This window comes from Vidua chalybeata, chromosome 2, assembly GCF_026979565.1.
Source record: "Vidua chalybeata isolate OUT-0048 chromosome 2, bVidCha1 merged haplotype, whole genome shotgun sequence".
Taxonomy (NCBI): Eukaryota; Metazoa; Chordata; class Aves; order Passeriformes; family Viduidae; genus Vidua; species Vidua chalybeata.
In genome coordinates, this window is record NC_071531.1 from 34,087,899 (window position 1) to 34,109,715 (window position 21,817).

Below are 21,817 nucleotides of genomic sequence, written 5' to 3' on the forward strand. Positions count from 1 at the left end.
CACCAATGTAGAACAGGAAAACATTTATCAAAAAAGGGTGATACCAGGGCATAGTGATACAAAGAAAACAGAGAGAAAGAAAAAGTAATAAAATAGTCCTGAGACAATGTTTCTTTCTCTTTTATTGAATACAATTATAATTTCAAGTATTTCAGAAATGTGAAGATATTATTTGGGGCATCTTCTGACAACATTTTTATCCTGCCTAGATGTATGTAGGGAGATATTTTAATATGGTGCATATTGTTTCTTTTTCACATTTATCTTCTAAGAGTAGGAAATCCAAAGCCCCAGACAAAGAGCAGGTAAACATGAAACCTATCACTAAACCAGGGGATTTTTATTTGTAAAATAAATAGTCTAATTTCAGTAGGGAAGGGTCACAGGGCCCCTTTGTCTGCAACCTATGATAGAGCACTCCCTTCAGAGCTGCAGGGCATGAAGAGAAGATAGATTCTGCCTCTGCCTCCACCCCTGGCCCTGATGCACTCCAGTAAGGAGGACAGAGGAGCCCCAAACAGATGTAACTTCTCAAGTTGCAGGTTTAGGGCTCCTCTCCAGCTTGCAATATGGCAAGTGTGGATGCATGCAGGGACCCGTTGTTGCTCAGGCTGAGCGTACAGCTGCTATTTCCCACCATCCACAAAATCTTGTGCCAGCAGTTTCCAGCAAGAAAGCAGGCAGGAGCAAGCCATGCAGCAGGCAATAATCCAGCTCTCAAATCTTAAGGGTTACAAGAAATTTCCAGGAGAGGAGGAGTTATTATTGCATTTCTTCTCTTGTTGCACAATACTGGTTTTTCAGCCACTAGATTAGTCAGTGATAGATCTATACTTAGATGTGCAGTGACAAAAGGTCAATTAGGGTCACATCTTCTTTTCCCACAGAAAATGCTGACTTCTTGCCCTTGGTATTTTGACAAGTTTAGGCGTGTGGCTTTTTCAAAAAAAAAAAAAAAAAAGAAAAAAAAATAAAAAGAAAAATTATATAATCCAGTCTTTCAAGCATTTAATGAACATGACCCTCCAGTTTCATCTTTGCAGTTTGCATTGTTTTCAGAAAAAGGGAAAGGCAAAATAACTATGTTTTGCATGGCTAAGTTAAGTAACTGTAAAAATGTAAGCTACATTAAAAAAAAAAAAAAGGCAAGAATGGATTTGAAAGCTTTCTTAAGTACACTCTAAGAAGATGAAGCAACCATTTTCTGGTCAAAATTATGCATTTGATAGTTGAGCAAAGCTTATTTCCAGATAAATTTAAAAGCACAATTGTTAAAAAACAATGGCAAACAAAAAAAAAAAAATGGAGCATAGAAGACTGACTTCAGTAAATTCTGCTACTTGTTTTATTTCTAACAAGTTCTACTTGTTAGAAATAAAAGCATTATTTCCTCCTATTCTTCCTCTCACTGAAAATCAGACATGGAAAACAAAGCGAACAATAGAGATATTCAATTTTTCAATATAAATTAGCTTGGTACTGCTATAGCTAGCATATAAATTGCATGAGGAAAAAATATACATTATGTTTGTTCCATTGTTGAGAAAATACTGTTCAATTACTCTGGACTACCACATGAACCTATTCCCTTCCTTTGGGATATAATGAGGGAATAAGATATAGCATCTGATGGACTCTTGCCTTTGAAGAACATGACAAGTTTTGAATAAATAAGAGTGAAGATGTGAACGTTACTGTGTACCCTTCTTTTCACTGTGGGGAACTGAACAGGCCCTTTCCTGTCTGGCTGTTTAATTTGCTAATTTGTAGAAGTCTGCTCAGAGAGATGGAATGCATATTTGTGTGACCATCGAGGAGAGGAGAGGAGAGGAGAGGAGAGGAGAGGAGAGGAGAGGAGAGGAGAGGAGAGGAGAGGAGAGGAGAGGAGAGGAGAGGAGAGGAGAGGAGAGGAGAGGAGAGGAGAGGAGAGGAGAGGAGAGGAGAGGAGAGGAGAGGAGAGGAGAGGAGAGGAGAGGAGAGGAGAGGAGAGGAGAGGAGAGGAGAGGAGAGGAGAGGAGACAAAAACATGTGATGGCGAAATGGTGGAAAATGGCAGATGGAAAGGGGTGATTAGGGAAGCCTCCAATACCCTCTGGCAGTGAGCATGGTTAATCTGGCATGTGTCTTTTTCTACTGTATTTGATAGAATCATCATCAGTACCTGGGGGAAGACCTTTCCTGTTCCTTAAATTGTGTGTTTCATCACTCTGTAGACATTCTTGAAGAGTTTCTAAGGAGTGGAAGGCTTTTTTTTTTTAAGGGAGGGGGGAGGGGATCTTTGTTTTGAATGTGAATAATTCCCTATGTTTTATTTCTTCTTGGGCAATATTTTAAAAATAAATATTTGAGGTGTGTGGGTGTTTTGTTTGTCTTATTTCTAATATGTTATATACAATGCAAGCGTAGTTGCATACATGCACAGAAAAACCCTTTCTGTCTATAAAACACAATAGGAGATATAGTTTATACTAAAAACTTACATGATTTTAACATTTCAGGATAGCTGATTAAACAGAACAATTCAACATGATGTTCTCCTCTATTTTTTTTCAGAGTAAAGTTTCAGGAAAATGTACTAAAATGTTTTGAATCCAGATAGTCAAGTATTTACCAACAGAAAGTGGTTTAATTGAAGTAGCTAGCTTTGCAGGCAACCATATGATGTGGGTTGAAGAGGAAGCAGCTAAACATTATATTCTGTGCTTTGCTTCCCTCTTTATTCATAGAATCATTACTGGAGCAGGTTCTTGTCTGTTGTAATTCACTATAACTTCTTTTGTTCTAATGCAATAATGACGATTTATATCATGTACAAAGAGCTGAGCTGAGATAGTTTCTGCTCATCATATTTTACAGAGCTTAAATTAGCTTAAAATCCCATGCTTTCTTAGAGTGCTATTGAAACTTTTCATGGTTACCTTTCACAAAAAAATTCCAGAAGTGTGCAGTGTACAAAAAGCATCCCCCAAACTTGCACACAAGACAAGATTGTTTTCAGGATTACAGGAAATCCCTTGCTAGCATGTTGATCTTGTTAGTGAACAGTCAAATCTGTGGCAATGTCAAAAAAAGCTTGGGGAATGTGGCTGAACTGTCCTTCCAATTAAGTTTCCCACTTACTGGCCAGAAAATGTCTGTATTTTTCTTTGTAAAACAAACTGGAACACCTAGACAAAGATCTTGACACTTAAAGATCCATATCATTATTTACTATTCTTGAAAAGATCTAGAATTGAAGTTTTTAAAGCACTGAATTAAAATATTTTACTTATCACTGTAATTTTTTGATATGTGCAATTTCCAATTTGCACAATAAATTAGAGTGTTTGCATAATGAAAGCATGTGATTGACAAGGCTCAGTCAACTGATAAAGCATTTAATGACTGACTGGTATGCAGATGAATAACTAGCTAATTCAGCATATAATCACACTGTATCTGCTTAGCCAGGTGATAGACACTTTTAACACTTAAATTTTTTATAAAATTTGCTTTCAAATAGTATGTAACATGAGTCATATAGAGAAACTCACAGTAGTCAAGATTTTTTTCTCAAGTCTGATTGTTTAGTATATTTCATTTTAAATTTTAAATTAAACATATTTTAAAAGATGGTATATTTAGAAAACTTTAAAATATTGGTCTAAACTTATTTTTAAACTTATTGAAAAAAAACAAACTCCTCATTTGCTAAAGAGAAACAAGAGACCAGTATATGCAATATGGACAAGAAGTGCTAATTTGTGTCTACAGCTGCTGATTGCACTAAACCCCAGTTTGAAATAAATTAAACTCTTGTAAACATAAATACTGTTCAAAATGAACTTCAGTTTTCTAAAATAAAGGCTGTAGGATGCTGACTATTCAAAAACTGTAAGATACAGAGGACATGACCTTCTGAGGAAACACTTGAAGCCCATCTGTTCTGGAGGAAGCTGCCTACACAGAAGTATCTGCAGGCTAAAATGTGATTCAATACTGTACATTCTTGCTCTTCTCTTAGAAGTGGGCCTTATTCGTCTCTATAAAACCTTTAAGGCATGCCATGAAATGCAAAGTTACACAACAAAAATATCTTTACATGAGACAGCAAAACTTTTTTATTTTCTCTCTTCATTTGGGAAGAACAATGGTGTTGTTTGCCCTGTTCTACACACTTCATAAGCAGAAGGACTAAATCTCAGCTCTGTTGACATATATTATGCTCCTATGGAGCTCCTATGCTCCCCTGTCCACAGAAGGAAAATGGGGCTTAGGGATAAACCCCAATTAGAAGAACAAATCCTCAATTAGAAGAACAAATCCTGACTCTATTAATTATCAGGAGTTTGTTTCAAAAACTTGAGTCTGCCCAAGAGATCGTAGCTGTTGGGAAAGTACACATCTAAAAACACAGCCCAGTGTCTTTCTTGATGTGAATCTTATCATGATGACTTTTTCTATTCAGTTACTCTCCCAAACACATCAGGATTTTTATGGAATTTCATAACACCTTCTGCAGCTTTTATAACATCACATACATGTCGTCATTCATTAAAACATGTAAGCCAGCAAAAGGAGCCATAGTGTTGGATGCTGGTATCAGGCAGGCAATCTCAGCTGCTTTGCTGTCATTATTTTCAGCTGCTCCTGGAAAAGTGAAGATTTTTTCCAAAGGCTCCTCTTTACCACTGTTCTTCCCATCTTCTTGCTGGCTTTCTGCCTCGGTGATGGACTCTGGTTCTTCATATTCTAGCTTGGTTTGCAACACCACGTGGTCATTTTTGTCTAGCCATTCCTAGAAAAATTAAAATGTTAATGTTGGCAGAGATGAGTTATCTGTGAAAAAAAACCTGGCTGTTCCAATTACCAGCAAAACCAATTACCAACCTTCCTTTCATATTGGCATCTTTCCAGGATAAGCCACAATGGAGAAGATGAAACAGAACCAATGTAGAGAAGCAGGACATAAAATAGCAGGACAGAAGAAAGATAGAATGGCAGGAAAGCAGATAGGATTCCAGAACTGCATACAAAGTCCTACTTATTCTTGAGACCACATAAAATACATTTTTGTATTTAATTAGGACCCTTAGAAAACCTTGGATGTGTAAAATATCTGGTGTTCCCTCTTTGATGGACTTATGCTTTCTTTGACCCAAGCACTGACTTAATCTAAATTAAGACTAAGTTCAGATGAAGATTTAGGCAACATAGCATATCTGTATTACTGCTTCAGTACTAATTTGTATTTTTTTTTCCTTCATTTTGAATTAAAAGCTATCTTTTATATAAAAAGTTTTCAAAACTTTTTAAAAAATTATTACTGATTTTTGATATTCCATTGGATTTGAAAACATAAATATTTAACCTGTTTCCCCTTTAGAGGAAACTTACTAGCAATTAAGGTAAACACTAGTACAACTAACACAGAAAACTACACCACATATGTGATGTCAGGGACTCATAAGAAGCATTAAGAAAACAAAAGCAAAAACTGTAGTCTATTCGTTTGATAGCTATTCCGTGTCTAAAGGTTTTGGGAGCATGCACCTCTATGGCTAAGAGAGGCTGTTTCCTGCTGTGACTGACGTCTCCATAGGTGTGAGTGCCATCACTGTGCCGGCATTCACACACTCAACACTTCACAAACAGGAAAGACAAGACCAGGTGGAAGCAAGCTCCCTGACCTATCGGGCACAGGAAAGGATGCAAACACTGCAATGTCATTTCAGTGGATATTGTGCTTCTCAAAACCCTTAAATTCTTCTCCAGCAGTTTCTTAGTCTCTATAGCAAGTGTCTTTTCACAGTCCCAAAGCAGCACTGCACTGATTTTATGAGCATTTGCTCCGTGGATCCTCTTGGTGATGGTGCACAAGGGAAAGGGTTTTGGGGCTTTTATCTTGGGTCAGAGACTCCTTGTGTTAATGCCTGTGCATAGCAAGAGTGAGTATCTACTTTCAAATTATTCTCAATGTTTTGGAGTTTACAGCCCTGCTAAGGTGATTTTTACCTGTAAATTTCCATTATGATAATTGAAGAGATCAGCAAATGGGTATTTTGGGTCTGGTATAGCAGGCAGGATTGACATCCGAACCCTGCAAAAAGGAAAAAAAATAAAAATAAATGTTTTGTTATAGCAGAGTTATTCATACAAAAAAATCTCCTTCAGTACAGTTCTGTACCCACAAATATATTTTACATTACAGTATTCTGTTCTTGATTTCTTTTAAATGTGTTCTAAAGTAAAAAAGCAGTTATGACAGTCTGATAGTACCATCAGACTAAGAGATTTATTTTTTGATAAGTTTTCAACTCAATCCCAGTCTTGCAAAACCCAGACTTTACACAAACTTCCACTTAGCCAGCATGTGCCATTCTGCTTGATGCAGTAGTCAGAGCTTACATTCTCTGGTTACCTTCCCCTAGACAGGGAAGATGGTGTAGCAGCCATCTGTACAGCCACAGCTGCATTGGCTGAGTTAGTGAACACAAATGTAAATGTGAACAATAGAAGTGCAAGAGAAAAAACTCAATTTATGAACTAAAAGGGCAATTAGAGTCACAAATACTTTATTCTCTGAAAATATGTCATTTTTGGCTCTTTTTTTCCTACCAAAAAAGCTAAAATCTGGGGCCTTTGTGGGTTTGCTTGTTGTTTGGTAGTTTGGGTTTTTTTTTTAAACTGTAAATTCTAAACATGAGCAGCATTATTCAACTGCCAATCTAAATATTTATATAGTCTTATTAAAGTTAAATGCACTCAGGCTTACTTTATCCTACTGCAAACAGACATTTTGATTGATTGATTGATTGATTGATTGATGATGGTTGAACAAAAGAATGTCCTTTCAGAAGTAGCTAGAATATTTGGCTTCTCAGAATTTAACTCAATTTATTAAAAAGAGAAGAAATTAGGTGGAAGAGACAGAATTTTATCCTGAAATATTGTCTTTTACCAGAATTGTTCCAGTTTTGTAAATTAAAGGCCTGGGTGTATTATACCTCAAGCAACACTTAAGCTAGTGACATCTACATTTTCACTATGACTTCATTTACCTGCTAATAATTTTCATCCAAGAGACTTCATACAGAATGATAGCTCTATTTTCTTGACATGGCTATTTAGTAGTAACCAATAAAACTATATTTACCTCTGCCATTTACACAGAAGAATCAGGAGGATAAGCATCATTAAGAGTACTGCCAGCAAACAACTTAAAACAATTACTGTTTTTGACTGAGGAGTTATATCATCATCACATGAATCTAAGAATAATCACAAAAAGAATATGTCAAAAAATATTTTTTGCTTTAACTGTAAACGTTCCTAATCATGCTAAAATGTTGAGTTTTTTAAAAAAAGAAAAAAGAAAAAACAAAAACAAAAACAAAAACAAAACCCAAACAAACAACAACAAAAAAAAAAACCCAGAAATGTTTTTAAGGACTAATAAGACAAGATTAACTGTTTGATTGAGAAAATCTCTGCTTCCCCAAACCTTGCAACAAAATTAAATTGTGCTTCTATTTATCTAAACTGACCTGGTATAGGACAACAGAGGGGGCTTATAGGCAGTGTAGATGCATTATGAATGAATCAAGTATTTCTACTCACCTTCATCACATTGTATAAAGTGATAAAGCAACTTTGTGCTAAGATCTGTATTACATAAGCTGACTTACAATCATTAAAGCTGCAAATGCAAGCTCACATGTAGCCCACATGTCTTATCTCCCAACAAAAAAACAAATAATCCCAGCAAACAAAGAGACAGAAAATCACAGGAGTTGATACCCAGAAAGTAACTAGTGGCAGGCTAACACCTAACATGCAAGTATATAAAACTAATGAACTTGTGCATTTTTCTGCATTCTCAGTGCTCTTCCTGCAGCTTTTGTAATGCAACCTCAAACCTCTGCCTCCTACTACTGGCCTTCTGGTCTCCATGAAAATGCCCAAATCCTGGATGATTATTCATACAGAAGCAACTGTCCAGCCAGTTCCACCACCCTGCTCTGTTTAGCTGCCAGGAAACCACAAGTAAAATTGTGACCCCCCTCCCCACTAAGTGAGGTCTTCAGAGTTTATGAAATTTCTTGAAGCTTCATCTGATTATAGATTTGGAGTCAAAAACTCATTAAAGTCCTGAAGAAAACTGCTTGCCCCAGTGGAGGAGCTGTGTCAATGTCACTTCTGATCCAGGGGCACACAGAATGTCTTAACCACTTAGATTGTCTCCTCTGTTATGTCCTTCCTTACAGGTAGCTGCTGACAGCCTCTGGTCAAATGGTTCAGGTAAGGCTGATAAGTTGTCTGCTCTCAGAGGTGCAGAGGAAGACATTGTCCTTATTTCCTAAGGGCATTTGCCAGCCACACCTGAGGACAGGCTCTCAATTTGCATAGAGGAAAAGTCTTCTCTGTAGGTCAGCACTGTGGCCATAAGTGCACAGGCTACCTATGGTCCAGGACTTTATCCCAGCTAGGTTGTTTTTAAGTGAGCCAATAGCCCATTGCATTTTAGAGAACTCAGATCTTGTTACACTGAACAACTGAGGGCTTCATTATTCTGAAAAAGTGTAGTGGGTGGCAGTTTGTGCTTAGGTAATATAAATGTGTTGGTGTGGTGTAGTCTTTTTGTTCCTACAGAAAATCTAGGGTTTGGTTTTGATAAGCAGTTTACAGATACTGTTTACATTGACAATCTAATTAATGTCCGTCACCCTCAGTTAATTGCAACTGTCTGTTAGGAAAGCAGTGCTGATACTGGCTATGCTTCCTTTTAATCTCTTTTTCCCCATCCTCCTTGTTTCAATCAATCTAGTGCCCTTGAGCATCAGACTTCTGTGACCTGTAGTCCTGTGGTTCAAGTGGATATACTTGCAAAACAAACTGCCTTCAAGAACTGGACATCAGGGATTTTCTTAGAGTTCATATTTGATGTCTAAATATCATATACGGGCACCCTCCTTCAACACCCACACCCACACACCCCTCATGCATTACATCACTGTAACTGGGGGACCCTTAATGCTATCATAATAAATAATAACAGTGTTAACTTTGCTGATTATGACATAAATTGGTAGCTTCAGGGGCCATCAGGAACAAAGTGGACAGAGTTAAATTAAACAGGTGCAATTAAACATTCACATGAACTTTCTTTGATAACACAAGATGGAGAACAATAGTGCAACATTCATTTGCTGCATGTCCTCAGCTTCTGTTGAAGTCACCCCTTCTTCTTTTGCACTTAGACTGTATATAAATATATATTAGCTGTTACCTAATAACGTGCCATTCATCCAAAATGTTTCAGCTGCCCAGTCACTGCTGTATTTAACTACGTTGCAGTAGGGTACTCGCCTCCTCAGTCTGACCCGGAAAGAGTAGCACTTCCTTGGATCAAAGCCTTGCTCTCTAACACTGCAGCATTTAGAAGTTCTGGACTGTGAAAGAAGGTTAATCATTGTTAATTCTGGTTTTCAAGACAGTGCTTCAAAATGCTGCACTCAGTCATGATCACAACTAGGACAAGGGATAGGCCAATGCAAAACCTCAGAAACAAATGTTAAACTTCTATGAAGTTTGAGGAATTCAGTTTCTTGATTGACTTTTGACTACTAATATCCATTACTTGTTGTATGGTATTGAGTTGAAGGTCCTAACAATCATTTAATAGTGCACTACATTACAGTTGTATATTTACAATACACAAAGGCACTCCAATCCACAAAATATTTACAAGTTATATTTGAGAATGGAAAGGTTTAAGTTAGTGAAATAATATTTGGAAATACTTAACAGCTAATTTTAGAATAAGTAAGAATCCTGTGTAATTTGTTTTTTTTTTTATACTCTTCAATAGTTTTTTTTTTTTTTTCCTCTCTTCTTTTCTCTAATCTGTTTTCTGAGTCTATCTTTCCAAACTCCTCTATTCTAAACGTATACCTTTTCTTTAGATTGCCCTCAGCTCTTAGGGTGGGAACTGCCTTTAACTTGTAAATTATTTCTGGCAATGCAGAAACCCAGGATTCGAAAAATCTAAATGTTTTCTGCTGGCAGATATATTTGAAAATATAGGATGGGAGAAAATTTGGAAACAACTATATTTTATATTCTATGGATATAAAACTTCCAACTTCCAACTCCTTCTAGTGTTGAATAAAAATATAATGTCCAACTGCTTTTAATGTTGAATAAAAATGTGACATGCAACTCACTTGCCACTCTTTGTCAAATTTGCTTTTGTACTGAAGCTCAAATGTCAAGCACCATGCATTTCTCTCTGGTTTATTACAGCTTACAGTAACAGTGTCCTCTTCCCAGAAGAAGGTCACATTTTCTGGTGGACTGGGCTTTACTGAGAAGAAGAGAAACAAATTTTGCTGTAGTGTCCTAAAATGCACTTTGCAGTTAAAATATTTTTTTTCCTTCCTTGGTTCAATATTTCACTGAGTAGTAAGGGAAGGTGGGCTTTCTTCTTGGAGGCTTCACTTTTGCAGATGACCTCGCTATTAAACATCAAAATGGAGCTTGAGACCATGACACTTTTCACTATTTGAGGCACCACATTCAAAGGCAGTAACTGTCTCATGTCAGGAACCTATTGTAGCTACTTAAGGAAAGGACTTCAGTCTCCTCACACTCCCTGCAATCCAGACAAAGAAACAAGCTTCCTCATGGGAAAGGAAGTGACAAACTCAGTACCATAGAACCTCCAAGACAGACTTTTGAAGCTTCTGGAGGCTATGTGGGATATGGTGAGGCATCTGCAAAAACCCCGGGTTCCTTTCTATGCACCACTGAATCTGCCCCTCACCATTTCCAGAGGGTCTGAAGACAGCTCCATGGTTTGACCTACGCAGATGGTAAATCTTCTGCAGTAGGAAATAAAGGGGTGAAAAGAGTGCTAGCTGCTTTTTCAATCCTTCTAGTTGCCTTTCTGTATTATGAAAACTCTTCCTTCGTAATTTAAAGGCTTCAGTCTGATCCTTGATATTTGTCCTTTGTTACCTAACCTTTTTGAAATTAATTTTGTTATCAGCGGGTGTTTAATAGCGAAAATTTGAGGATCAGGCTGCAGTTTTCCATAATTTCACAGACACTGGTAAAATTAAGAAATCTAAAAGTATTCTCAAAGTGTGATGCCTTTACAGGTTTGTGTTTAATCCCTTTTGCTAAAACATTATTAATACATTTGAAATATATATATTTTTTTCAGATAATTCTCCATTGTATATATTCTGTGTGATTTCTATTAGAAAAAAAATCCCTCTACTTTGAATGATGCAGATATGTCAAATTCCAGTAGTTTTTGATCAACTAATCTCACACTAGATGTTAAAAATGTATTTGGGGACAGGAAAGATTTGATAAAAACAGGACCATCTCTCTACTAGTAGTAGGATGTCCCTTTTACTCTGCCAGATTGTACCATAGCCACTCAGTTAATTTCTATAGGCATCAATGATGGTTTTGTTACAGCATCTTTGACAAGAAGCAGTTTGCTGCCTCACGTTGCATGAAAGATGGCAAAAGAATGAAAGTGGAAAGTATCAGAAAGATCACACAGTCAGCACTAAGACAAAAAAATATTATTAATTTTCTTGATCAGCAGGCCTGCACTATACAAAAACACCCACATATATATATATTTTAGTATTTTCATCTGGATTTTGAAACTGTATTTTGGGACAAGTCTAACTGTCCTATGTTATCTCACTGAACTGCAGCTGCACACAAGCCCATGTAAATACAGCAAGGAACAAAAATCAACATGAAATAACTGTAGTTTTGTTTTGACGTGCACAATACTAACATTTTATATGCCGTATAACTGATTTCTTCTCAAACTTAGAGAACTGGAAAATCTGCCAAAGTAGTCATAATTTTTTATACTTACTGTAAAAATCAGCTTTTAGATTTTTATAAAAAAGCTCTTCACTTCCATTGCTGTTCCTGATAGAAATGGCAAGAGTAGGTCCTTCTGTCTTAAAAAGACATCCAGAATTATAATCTTGATCCAATAAATAGGTGATACATGGCTTCCAAACTTTGTTCTTGCCTTCACCAAATCTGCAAATGAAATAATATTGGTAAATGGAGAGCTTAAAAATTAGCACAAGTTAAGTAAAATTTTTAATGCTCTTTCCTTTTTATTTTTTCAAATGCTACACCGAGGAAAGTCTGAGCATGGTTTTTCTTGAAGTGACAAATTTCACAGTGGTATGAAGGAATTAATCACCCAAACTTCACCTAATTTCCAGCCCTGGGTTTGGATGCAATCTGAAATAATCAAGTTTTGTTCATGCTGTTGTTTTCTAGTAAGGGAATGACTTGTTCAAACAGATACTTTCATGATCATGTTTTCAAGACTGTACTGTGAAAAGTTCTTCCACATATACAACCCAGAAAGAAAAGATAAGCACTATGACTGTCTTTAACCAAAATATTGCACTTCTGTTAGTTATTAATGATCTCAGTTAATAAGGAAAATATATACACATCTGTGGAAAAAACACTTTCAATTGTGTAATTAGCATAAGCAATGCATGGAACAGGGACAATGGCAGAAGAGGGACAAATCTTTCATATCATTTCTGTAGTGACTAATTACTCACCAGGTTTATTGATTTGTACACTTCTGTGGGTTGTGAATATAAACAGGTTTCTTTCTTCTTAAGAAATGTTAAAAGCATTTCTAATTTACAGAAGACTCAAATGAACTTGGATATTTCATCTCCCTAAGGAAATCCTTTAACAAGAGGGGAATAGGCACTGACAATACTCACGTGTAAAAAAATGACACATTCTCATTGGGAAAAAGCTCTCTTGCTGCCCATGTGATCTGCATCTTCTCATTATTGAAGTTGATTATTGTGGTGTTGATGGCATCTTTCCCACCTGCTCAGGACATTTATGGAGAATATGATTTCAGGAGTGAGTATGAAAAGCATCCCTTGACATTAGTAGGCAGTCAGTATTTCTAAGATATGTATCCAATAGGCTCAGATGATCATAAAATAAGAAGACATAAGAACATAAAAAATACAAGGAAGTAGAGTAAAATAACTTAGAGAGGTTGAAATTAGAATTTCAAAATAATGAAATGAAGGCATGCACAGCAACATGAGAGAGAGACGCTTGGCCACATGGTCCCAGGACCGAAAAGGGTAGACTGGGCCACGTTCACGCACTGCATGAAGCCTGTACCTGGAGGACAGCTTTCCCCAAAATATCTGCTGAGGAAAACTGGGAGCTAACACTGCAGGGAACATCTGTGAAACTGTCAGATGTTTGCTGTAGGAAACGAGGAACTAACACCAGAAATGCAAACCAGTCAAGACCCACAGGAACACAGAGAAGATCAGCACAAGTAGATGTATGTATGTTTGATCTATGGTCCATTCCGCCTTAATACAAGCACAATCATTTAACGTCCCCTGACCGCACGCAGGTATTATTTCCTCTCCGATCATCTCCTTGTTACTGTTCTTGCTAGGGACACAGGATTCCACAATCAGACACTGAAGATAAACCTGACATTGAAGAAATGGAGAAATTAAGAAGGCAGAAGGATTAGAAACCCATTCCATATCAAAAAATATTTATTTTGCATTCTATAAGATGTGAAATTGTGTTTACTTGAGGGAATAAAGAGGAAGAAAACGTATCATCAAGAAAACACTTGAAGGTAAAATTTTCAGACTTCTCTCTCCAGCTGTGAAGTGTCCACCACTAAAAATATTTGCTGGAATATTCCTGTCTAGAAGGAAAATATAGAATTATAGCCTTGATTGCTGTGTACATTTTATGCTTCTCTGGACTTTTGAAGGGGTTTAAAATTTTAAAATATTTCTTATGAGCTTTTCATCATATCCAGTCATTCTGATTATTTCATGGGAATCAAGAATAACTATTCTCATGGTTTCTATCTTTTGCTCTGTAATCAACATGAAGAATGTGAGACATGGGTTCAAGTAAGCATTTTGCCTATTTTCATGCCTGTATCTGTGTCTAGGTGCGTTATGACTACTCCAATTAGAGTAATAACATTTTTGTGGAGGTGTACTTGGGTTGTAACATGTAATTTTGTCAAAACCATTCGAGACAGTTATGACAAAAATCCAGGACATACTGGATAGATGTGCCTTCCGGTTTCTGCTATGTGTCTCATGGAGCGGTGGAAAAAAGATTCTGCTCTTATTCAAGAAAAGGACTTGAAACTACCTCCTCCATCTCTTACTTAATGCCTGCAGACTTGTTTTGTATTGATTTCTCAAAATCTTGTTTACATACTGAGGCAAAACAAGAAGTGAAAAATCTTAAAAGGTGTAATAAAGTGGAGTTTATCCAGCCGGTTCTACCTCTGTTGCAACAAAGAACCTATGTAGCTCATTTTTCATAAGACTTCAAGCTCTTTGTAATTCCCTTCTGTAGGTCTAAGAGATGATCTTGTCTTTTACTAAAGCCACTAAGAAATATGCAGGCAAAGTGCCTAACAGTGGATTCTTGGTCTGTGATTGCACTAACACATTTTAAATTTTATAGACTACTTTAGAATGGTTGTGCTGTGCAGTATATTGTGTAACTGAAATCCTTTACTTTTTGGACTTAGATTTTATATAAATATAGTTTAATGTATATTTAATGTGTATTAAGTGTATAATTAAATGTTTTCCATCCTTAAATAAAGTTGACATAATAAAAAAATTATAAATGTTAGAATGGAGAATATTGTACTGTCCTGAGATAATTTTTATGACTATATAATTAATCCTTTCCATTCCCTTTAGAAGTTACAAAATAGATACTTTCTACTTTTGGATAAGTAGTATGATTGCCTGTATTTTCACTCTGAGAAAGAACTGCTAATGATCATGCTTCAATTATGAAAATAAGAACAGGAAAGTATGTGCTTTCTTAATTACATATTTTCAAGGGTAATTGATTTCAAAATTAATTTCTGGTGTTGTTTCTTTGTGTACAATAGTTGGGCAGAATGACAGAAAGTAAAATGCTCTTTGTAGGGTATGTTTTTGAATCTTCCACTAGACCAGGCTGCTCAGAGATCCAACCAACCTGGCCTTGAACAATTCCAGGGATGGGGCATCCACAGCTTCTCTGTCCAACCTGTTCCAGTGCCTCACAACTCTCACAGTAAGGAACATTTTCCTAATATTTAATCTAAATCTAGTCTCTTTCATTTTAAGGCCATCGCCCCTTGTCCTGTCACTATATGCCCCTTATAGAATGTCTCTTTCCATCACAGTTGATCTGAGGTGTTCAGTCAATTTGGTCACAAGGGCTGTGCAGGTACAAAAAAAAAAAAAAAAAAAGAAGGAAAAGGGGAAAAGGAGTTTATAACATAAATACAGAACACTGTAACAGAGGTAAGGAGAGGGAAATCTTGTTTTAAATATCTCAAAAAGGAAAAAAACTGCAGTGCTATGAGTTTTATCCCTCCAAGTTCAGAATGCTAAAACAATATTATAATGCTTATTCTTTCTAAATTCATTTTATCTTACTGGGAAGTATAAATAACTTTTTTTTTCTTTTTCTTTGCAAATTATATTTCTGGGGAAATTGTTAGAATTAAGAGGGATACCACTGGTTCTTTAACTGTGAGAGAGAACATACAGAAATTGTTTATCCAAATTTTTTTTAGACATCTGACAATGTGGTGACAAAATTTAGACTAATTTTGCCTCTCAGATAGGTGATCTGTGCTTGGGAATCTCCTTGAACCTGTGACTCTTTATCCTACAACCTGCCAGCAGAGAAGCCACCCTTCCATCTCTGTGCAGGTCAATTATTGAAATAATTTTTCCCTCAATTTTCCCACATTTTCCCTCAATACCAATGTGAAAAGGACACCAGCATTAAAGCCCTGAATCCCATTGTGTTCTTTCAATAGGGAGTTTGATCTCTTCAAACTCTCAGTGGGTTAGTTGAGGTATGACTGGCTCTAGAGATGGATCCTAGTAAGGAAACCAGAGGAATCACATGGCATTTCCACACAAGACAAAGTGCACAGTAACTGAAAATGAAGTGTCTGTTCTGACCAGCCTGTTGGAAGGCAAAAAAAGACACCAATTATTCTGTATTTTTTTCAAATATATTATAACTCTGCACTAATTAGAGGCTGCAACTCAGAGGTGAAGACTAACTCTTGGATTTGGCAATTAATATTTTTTTGTATGGCAAAAAATATCAGTTTGACTCCAGTCCTGCAGTGATTTATTCATGGACATAACTCTTAGTAGTTGACTTCAGCAGGATTGGCCAGATTGTATCAACTTAACATACATAAATAAATATATCAATAAATATATTGTACCAACTTAACTACATAAATAAAAGTATGAACTCCATCAACTGCAGTTTTTCGTGTACTAAAAAGGAAGGCAATGCATTATTAAATTCTTTAACAAGAAATAGAAAGTTAATTGAAATGGAATAAAAATTATAATAAACCATCTGGTGATATATACATATTGTTTCCTGTGCTCCAATTGTAAAAAATTTCATAAGAAATCAGTTTCAACATAATTAAGTAAATATGTAGGACAGAATCTTACCAATCTTTTATCATTAAAGACTTTGTTTTCAGAGCTCTAGTCAGAGAAATTTTCTTCTGTGTTTCCTAATTTCATGAGTTGTGAATCCTTTTTGAATGTTGTATGAGTTGTACTTTTTGTAAATATACAGTAGGTATTTGCATGTATCTTTCCAAATTATAACATGTATATTTTGCATAATTTAAATTTCAGCATGAAGGCATGCATAACCTAAGTGAGTTTCTTTAAAGTTTAGCATAAATTGACCTCAAATCCTCTGAGGATATATACAGTTTATCTGAAATATATTTTTTCTTTTTGATGTTGTTTCCCTTGCCATTAACTGAAAAGGTGTTTGGTTTTAAGCAAGTATACACCTATACTTGTGCAGGCAGAATCATTTTTCTCTTCTGTTTGTGGAAAGAGAAAGAGAATAGAGGAGACCATATCTATCCCTTTATTTATGATGCAATTTTTCTGAATTCAGCTGTGACATCATAGATCATTCTCAGCTGATGTGTCAGCTTTCCCACGGTAATTGCAAATATTTAAAGCCTTCTTCTAATTGTGATCCTGGAGGCATCCAATACACCAAAGCAACACATTCATAATTATTCTTTCTATTATAATAATAGATAGATGAAAAGATCAAGAATGTTATGAATAGGCAGTCCCTGGACTAAAAGAAGTGGCACAACTTTCTGTCTAAGGATGACCTGCTGGTCTACCTAGGTATGCAGCATGTTGCAGTCCTGCAGGACACATATCAATTCCCTGGAGCAAGAGCTTCAGAAAGAATTATCCAAGCCTACACCTTCCATAGAACCAGACAGGGATTGATAAGGTTCTACACAAGACTTGAACCTCACAGACTCTGCTGGGGCTCTGTCCTAATTCTTCTCAGGACAGAGAAGCATGGAAAATACTGCTATGGTGTGTGGAGAAAGTAGTTCTATAGGGGAAAAAATAAAGAAATTTCCTTGAGCAAAAATTATGCAGATACAACCATGAGAACGAATATGAGCAAGTACATTCCACCTCCTTTCTATTTTTCAAAGTTTATTACTGAGAAAAGGTACTACTGAAAGGGAAAATGCAAAAAGGCTAAATGTCATGGAACAAATTTAAAAAAAGAAAAGGAGAGGCAGAATATAAATCTTCAAAGATAACAGAATGAAACATGCATGTACTGGAACAGTTGCAACCTCATTGATGCATAACAAAGAAGAAAAACTACTTTTGATTTCCTTACACTGATGAAACCTGATAACTAACCACATGTTGAACTTCCACATATTGCAGTACACTGTACAGAAACTACTGGAGAACGAGACCCAGATCTGAACCTATAGTCTTTAGTTACCCTTAATACTACTGAGTGATTAAGGACAGTTTTATTATTTTGATAGGAACAAATGTAGGTGAAAGTGCCATTTGTGCACAAGGCTGCTGAATTGAATGCATAGGGCAGAGAATGAATAGCAAATATCTTTTCAAGAAGAGGAAAAAGCCAGGAAGTGAAAGTTTTTTATAGATATTTTGAGACAAGGTATAATTCTTATAGCATAATTCTTAGAATCCACCAAATTGAATGCTTTGAGGTTTTCTCAGATCACTGCCCATTGCTAAGCATCACAACACTGCATAAAATAGGCACCACAGCTCTAATTTTCAAATTTTGTTCCACAAAGGCGTGTCATCAGCTCTGTAAGGCTATAGGTGATTGCTATCTCAGGTCAGAGAAGTCACCTTCCCTCACAGGACAGCCAGTGACTCACAGGAACAATTAACCCTGGGGAATCAGGTGGTGCAGCATTGCCAAAAATGGTATTTACCATATGTATGGCAGAACAGAGAGCTAACTTATAGGTTGATAGCATGATAACTTTAAAGAATTTCTTTTTCCTTATAAAATGAATGAGAGGGAACTTGTGGGAAATTAACTAGAGTGAAGATTAGATTTTTAATGTAGGTATTGACCTTTATATTTGATTTCTGTAATAATGCATTTATCTTTGACAAGCTATAGGTAATGGCATTGCAGACAAATACCTAAAACAGAGATGTTCTTAGGCAGCCAAACAACTGGTCTTTAATAATTTTGCTGAGTAATAGTATTTTTATCTTGATGCTTTCTCAGGAGCAAAGTATTGCTAATCTCTTCCCATAGTGTTCATTCTTTCAGAGTACTAAGTGCAGAAGTCTTACCTTGAATGTGTTTTGTCTTTCTTTGTTCATTGAAGGCTAGTCTTTTTTGGCTGCAATCTACTCTGTTAGAAAACTTCCATAGAAATCTGTTATCTTTTGTTTTTTAGAAGACCATTTTCATTTCTGCTGGATATTATTTTTTGTTTGGTTCAATCTTCTTATCAAAAAAAGCACTGAATATTGTAACACATGAGGTAAAATATACACATAAATATTGCTAGCTGATATACCAATTTCTAAATAAATATATGGGAATTTGAACTTACCAGAAGATAGTGACTGAGAAGCCACAAGGTTGCCTAGCATGAAGATCATTGAATATGCTTGAAAGATGAGTCTCATGGTTGGAATGACACAAAAGACTGTGAAGAGATGAGTAATCATAATCTCTGGATTTACTATTTGATCACTTTATACCAGATGCTGGAGGGAAGTGGAGGATATGACTACAGGAAATAAAAAATGGCTTATCTATAGCTACAAACAAATCAGAAGTGCAGGACCTTCTTCATAAAATAAAAAAAAATATCCTCATAATATAAGTATCTCTTTTCCCAGCTTTATCTTCTCACAGCTGTATCAGTCAGAAGAGACCATAGACTTGATGCAAACCACAACGAGGCAGCTGTTCAGAGGTGTGACCACACAGAATCACAGAATCAATCACAGAGTCACAGAACAGGCAAGGTTCTAGGGGGACTACTTGAAGGGACTATGATAGGTCATCTGGTCCAACCTCCCTGCTCAGACAGGCTCATCCCAGAACACATGGCACAGGATTGTGTTCAGGTAGTTCTTGAATATCTCTAGTGAAAGAGACTCAACACCCTCTCTGGACCATCAGTTCCAGTGTGCAGTAACATCTGGAATAAAGTTGTTCCTCATATTCAGGTGGAATTTTTTGTGCATCAGTTTCTGCCCATTGCCTCTTGTCCTATTGCTTGTCACCCCAAGAAGAGCCTGGCTCCATCTTCTTGGCACCATCCCTTCAGATACTGACAGACATTGATGAGGCATCAGAAAATGTACAGTAACCTTCTTCTCATGCAGGGGCTCTCTTGGGCAGAGGATCAGGTCTGTCATGGTGCATGTGAAGTGTCCTGGGCACACACACCATGCTGCCTGAGACCCCTGAACTACATTTTGCTGCAAATTTCTCAAGAGTAGAAGTTTGTCTGCCATGCCTGGTATACCTATGGATGATTGGGAATACACCCAGAAGTGCTGCCATGATTTTTTTTACGCTTGTTTTCATTCCTTTTAGGTCCCTACCTAAAATGTTCACAGTCCCAAAAGAACTGTTTGTCCAATGACACCTTTTTCAGCTTAGTCACATCATCAAAGTCTGTGTGTCCCAAAAATACCCATTCAAATCTCAGTAATTTGTGGAAACACCAGCACAACTCTCTGACATACATACAGTATTCTGTTAACTGTCTGGTGCCTGCTTTGTCAAGTTCCTCCAGGGAGTCATTAATTCCTGGAACTAAAGTAACAAGCAACACAAAAGTCAAATACTAAACTAGGTCATAGGTGATAGTAAATGGAAAGCTTATATCACTCATGGTTTCCGCAGTGAGCATTGCAAAAGTCAGTGAGATAAACAAAGGCAAAGGTCCAAAATCCTCTGGTTCTTCAGGACATGGCAACTCCCACATGTCCCCCTTTGGGTTAAAAACACATTTTTCTTCCAAAAAAATGAGTCTTATCTGTCCTTAGAGAACATGTGAGTGTGATGGAGCCAAATTTGTCCCTTTCTGCTTTTCACACAGGTAAAATACACTGGATTGCAGAGCTCCTAACGTAGTTCACTGTTAGGAGGGGAAGGATAGAGGAAGATAACAAAGGATAGCTATCTAAAATACCTTCTAGATTATAATTATTTTTATTTTAAAGACACTGCATCTAAATCAAGGTCTAATTCTCAAGCAACAACACCACATTTTCACTCACCTTTTCCTTACACCATGTGTGTTTGTACCACAAGTAATTATCCCTCCCACAGTCTTCTTTTTCATATACTGAGGTCAAACAAAAATGAGTCAAACAAAATCTCTCTTTTTACTACTTTGGAACCCAAACCTAGGGCTGAGGTCCTGTGGAATAAAAATGACATCTAAGTCAAACAAACTGCTTGTATTAAGCTGATGCACTGTTGAGCTATTTTTGCTACTGCTGAGAGAAATATCAGATTTGGCACTAGAGGGATGTAGGGCTTTTGCTCCCACCTCCCCCCCATGCAGGCAGATACTGGTCCAACCACCTGCCTTAGGTTCTGTTTACTGTAAGCCAGCCCTGATTACCTGATTTGATTTTTTTCATGATCCTAGTCCATGAACTGAACAGCTGCGAGTGACACCGTAAGATCTGTTCTCCTGGAGGACTTTTTCTGCCTGCCTGCAGGAGTGCACTTGATTAACTTGCCCATGTGCTCTGGGTCATTGATCTCAAGAGGACGAGGACAGAGCATTCCCACAACACAGCCCCTCTTCAGGGCTCACACACAGTGCAGTGTTGGATTGTTTGGCCTGAGAAAACAAGATTCATCCTGCAACTTCATGCAGGAATAGGGAAAGCAAATGGTGAAGGTGAGCTGAAAAGTAGCTGCCAGGGCTTCTGATGCTGACTGCTGGAAGAGAAAATTCTTAGCAAGACACTCAGAGGATGAGAGCAATGCAAGTAATGCAAGCAAATTAAAAGAAGCCCTTTTTACTTCATTTTTCATTTTGGATCAAACTGCACAAACAGATCTTGGCCCTCTGCCAGATCGTCTACCCACAGCAGCAGCTCTTGGGTGGCTGCACTTGCCAGCTGCAACTTCCAGCACCCTTGCTAACTTTCATCAGTTTCCTTCCTCTCTTTTTATTCCCCTTTCTATAATTTCATTGGTGGTTTTAAATGGGTCTTGGATCACCACATAGTTCAGCAAAGAAAATTGTCCCAGTTTAGTTTTTCCTTCACTTAGAGCCAAAGCAATTAATAGTTTGTGAGTAATTTTCATTTATTTTTACTTACTTATTCACGGCCTTGCTCACAGCTCCCACGTAAATTACTCCTTTTAATTT

At 36.8% G+C, this 21,817-nt stretch overlaps 1 protein-coding gene across 2 annotated transcripts; it reads right to left on the reverse strand.

The window, feature by feature from the left end:
- Positions 1 to 3,552: 3,552 nt before the first annotated feature.
- CRLF2 (cytokine receptor like factor 2) lies at positions 3,553 to 21,136 on the reverse strand. Of its 2 annotated transcripts, XM_053935338.1 has the most exons (9): positions 21,056 to 21,136; positions 19,019 to 19,114; positions 12,777 to 12,888; positions 11,888 to 12,060; positions 10,206 to 10,345; positions 9,269 to 9,431; positions 7,136 to 7,250; positions 5,995 to 6,079; positions 3,553 to 4,777 (listed from the first exon to the last, which is right to left on the reverse strand). In XM_053935338.1, the coding sequence occupies exons 1-9, from the start codon at positions 21,072 to 21,074 to the stop codon at positions 4,505 to 4,507; spliced, it is 1,176 nt and encodes a 391-aa protein (XP_053791313.1). In that variant the 5' UTR covers positions 21,075 to 21,136; the 3' UTR covers positions 3,553 to 4,504. The 2 variants fall into 2 exon arrangements, with proteins under 2 accessions (XP_053791313.1, XP_053791312.1); XM_053935337.1 differs by lacking the exon at positions 21,056 to 21,136 and having other exon boundaries at positions 19,019 to 19,136.
- Between the last annotated feature and the right edge of the window lie 681 nt (positions 21,137 to 21,817).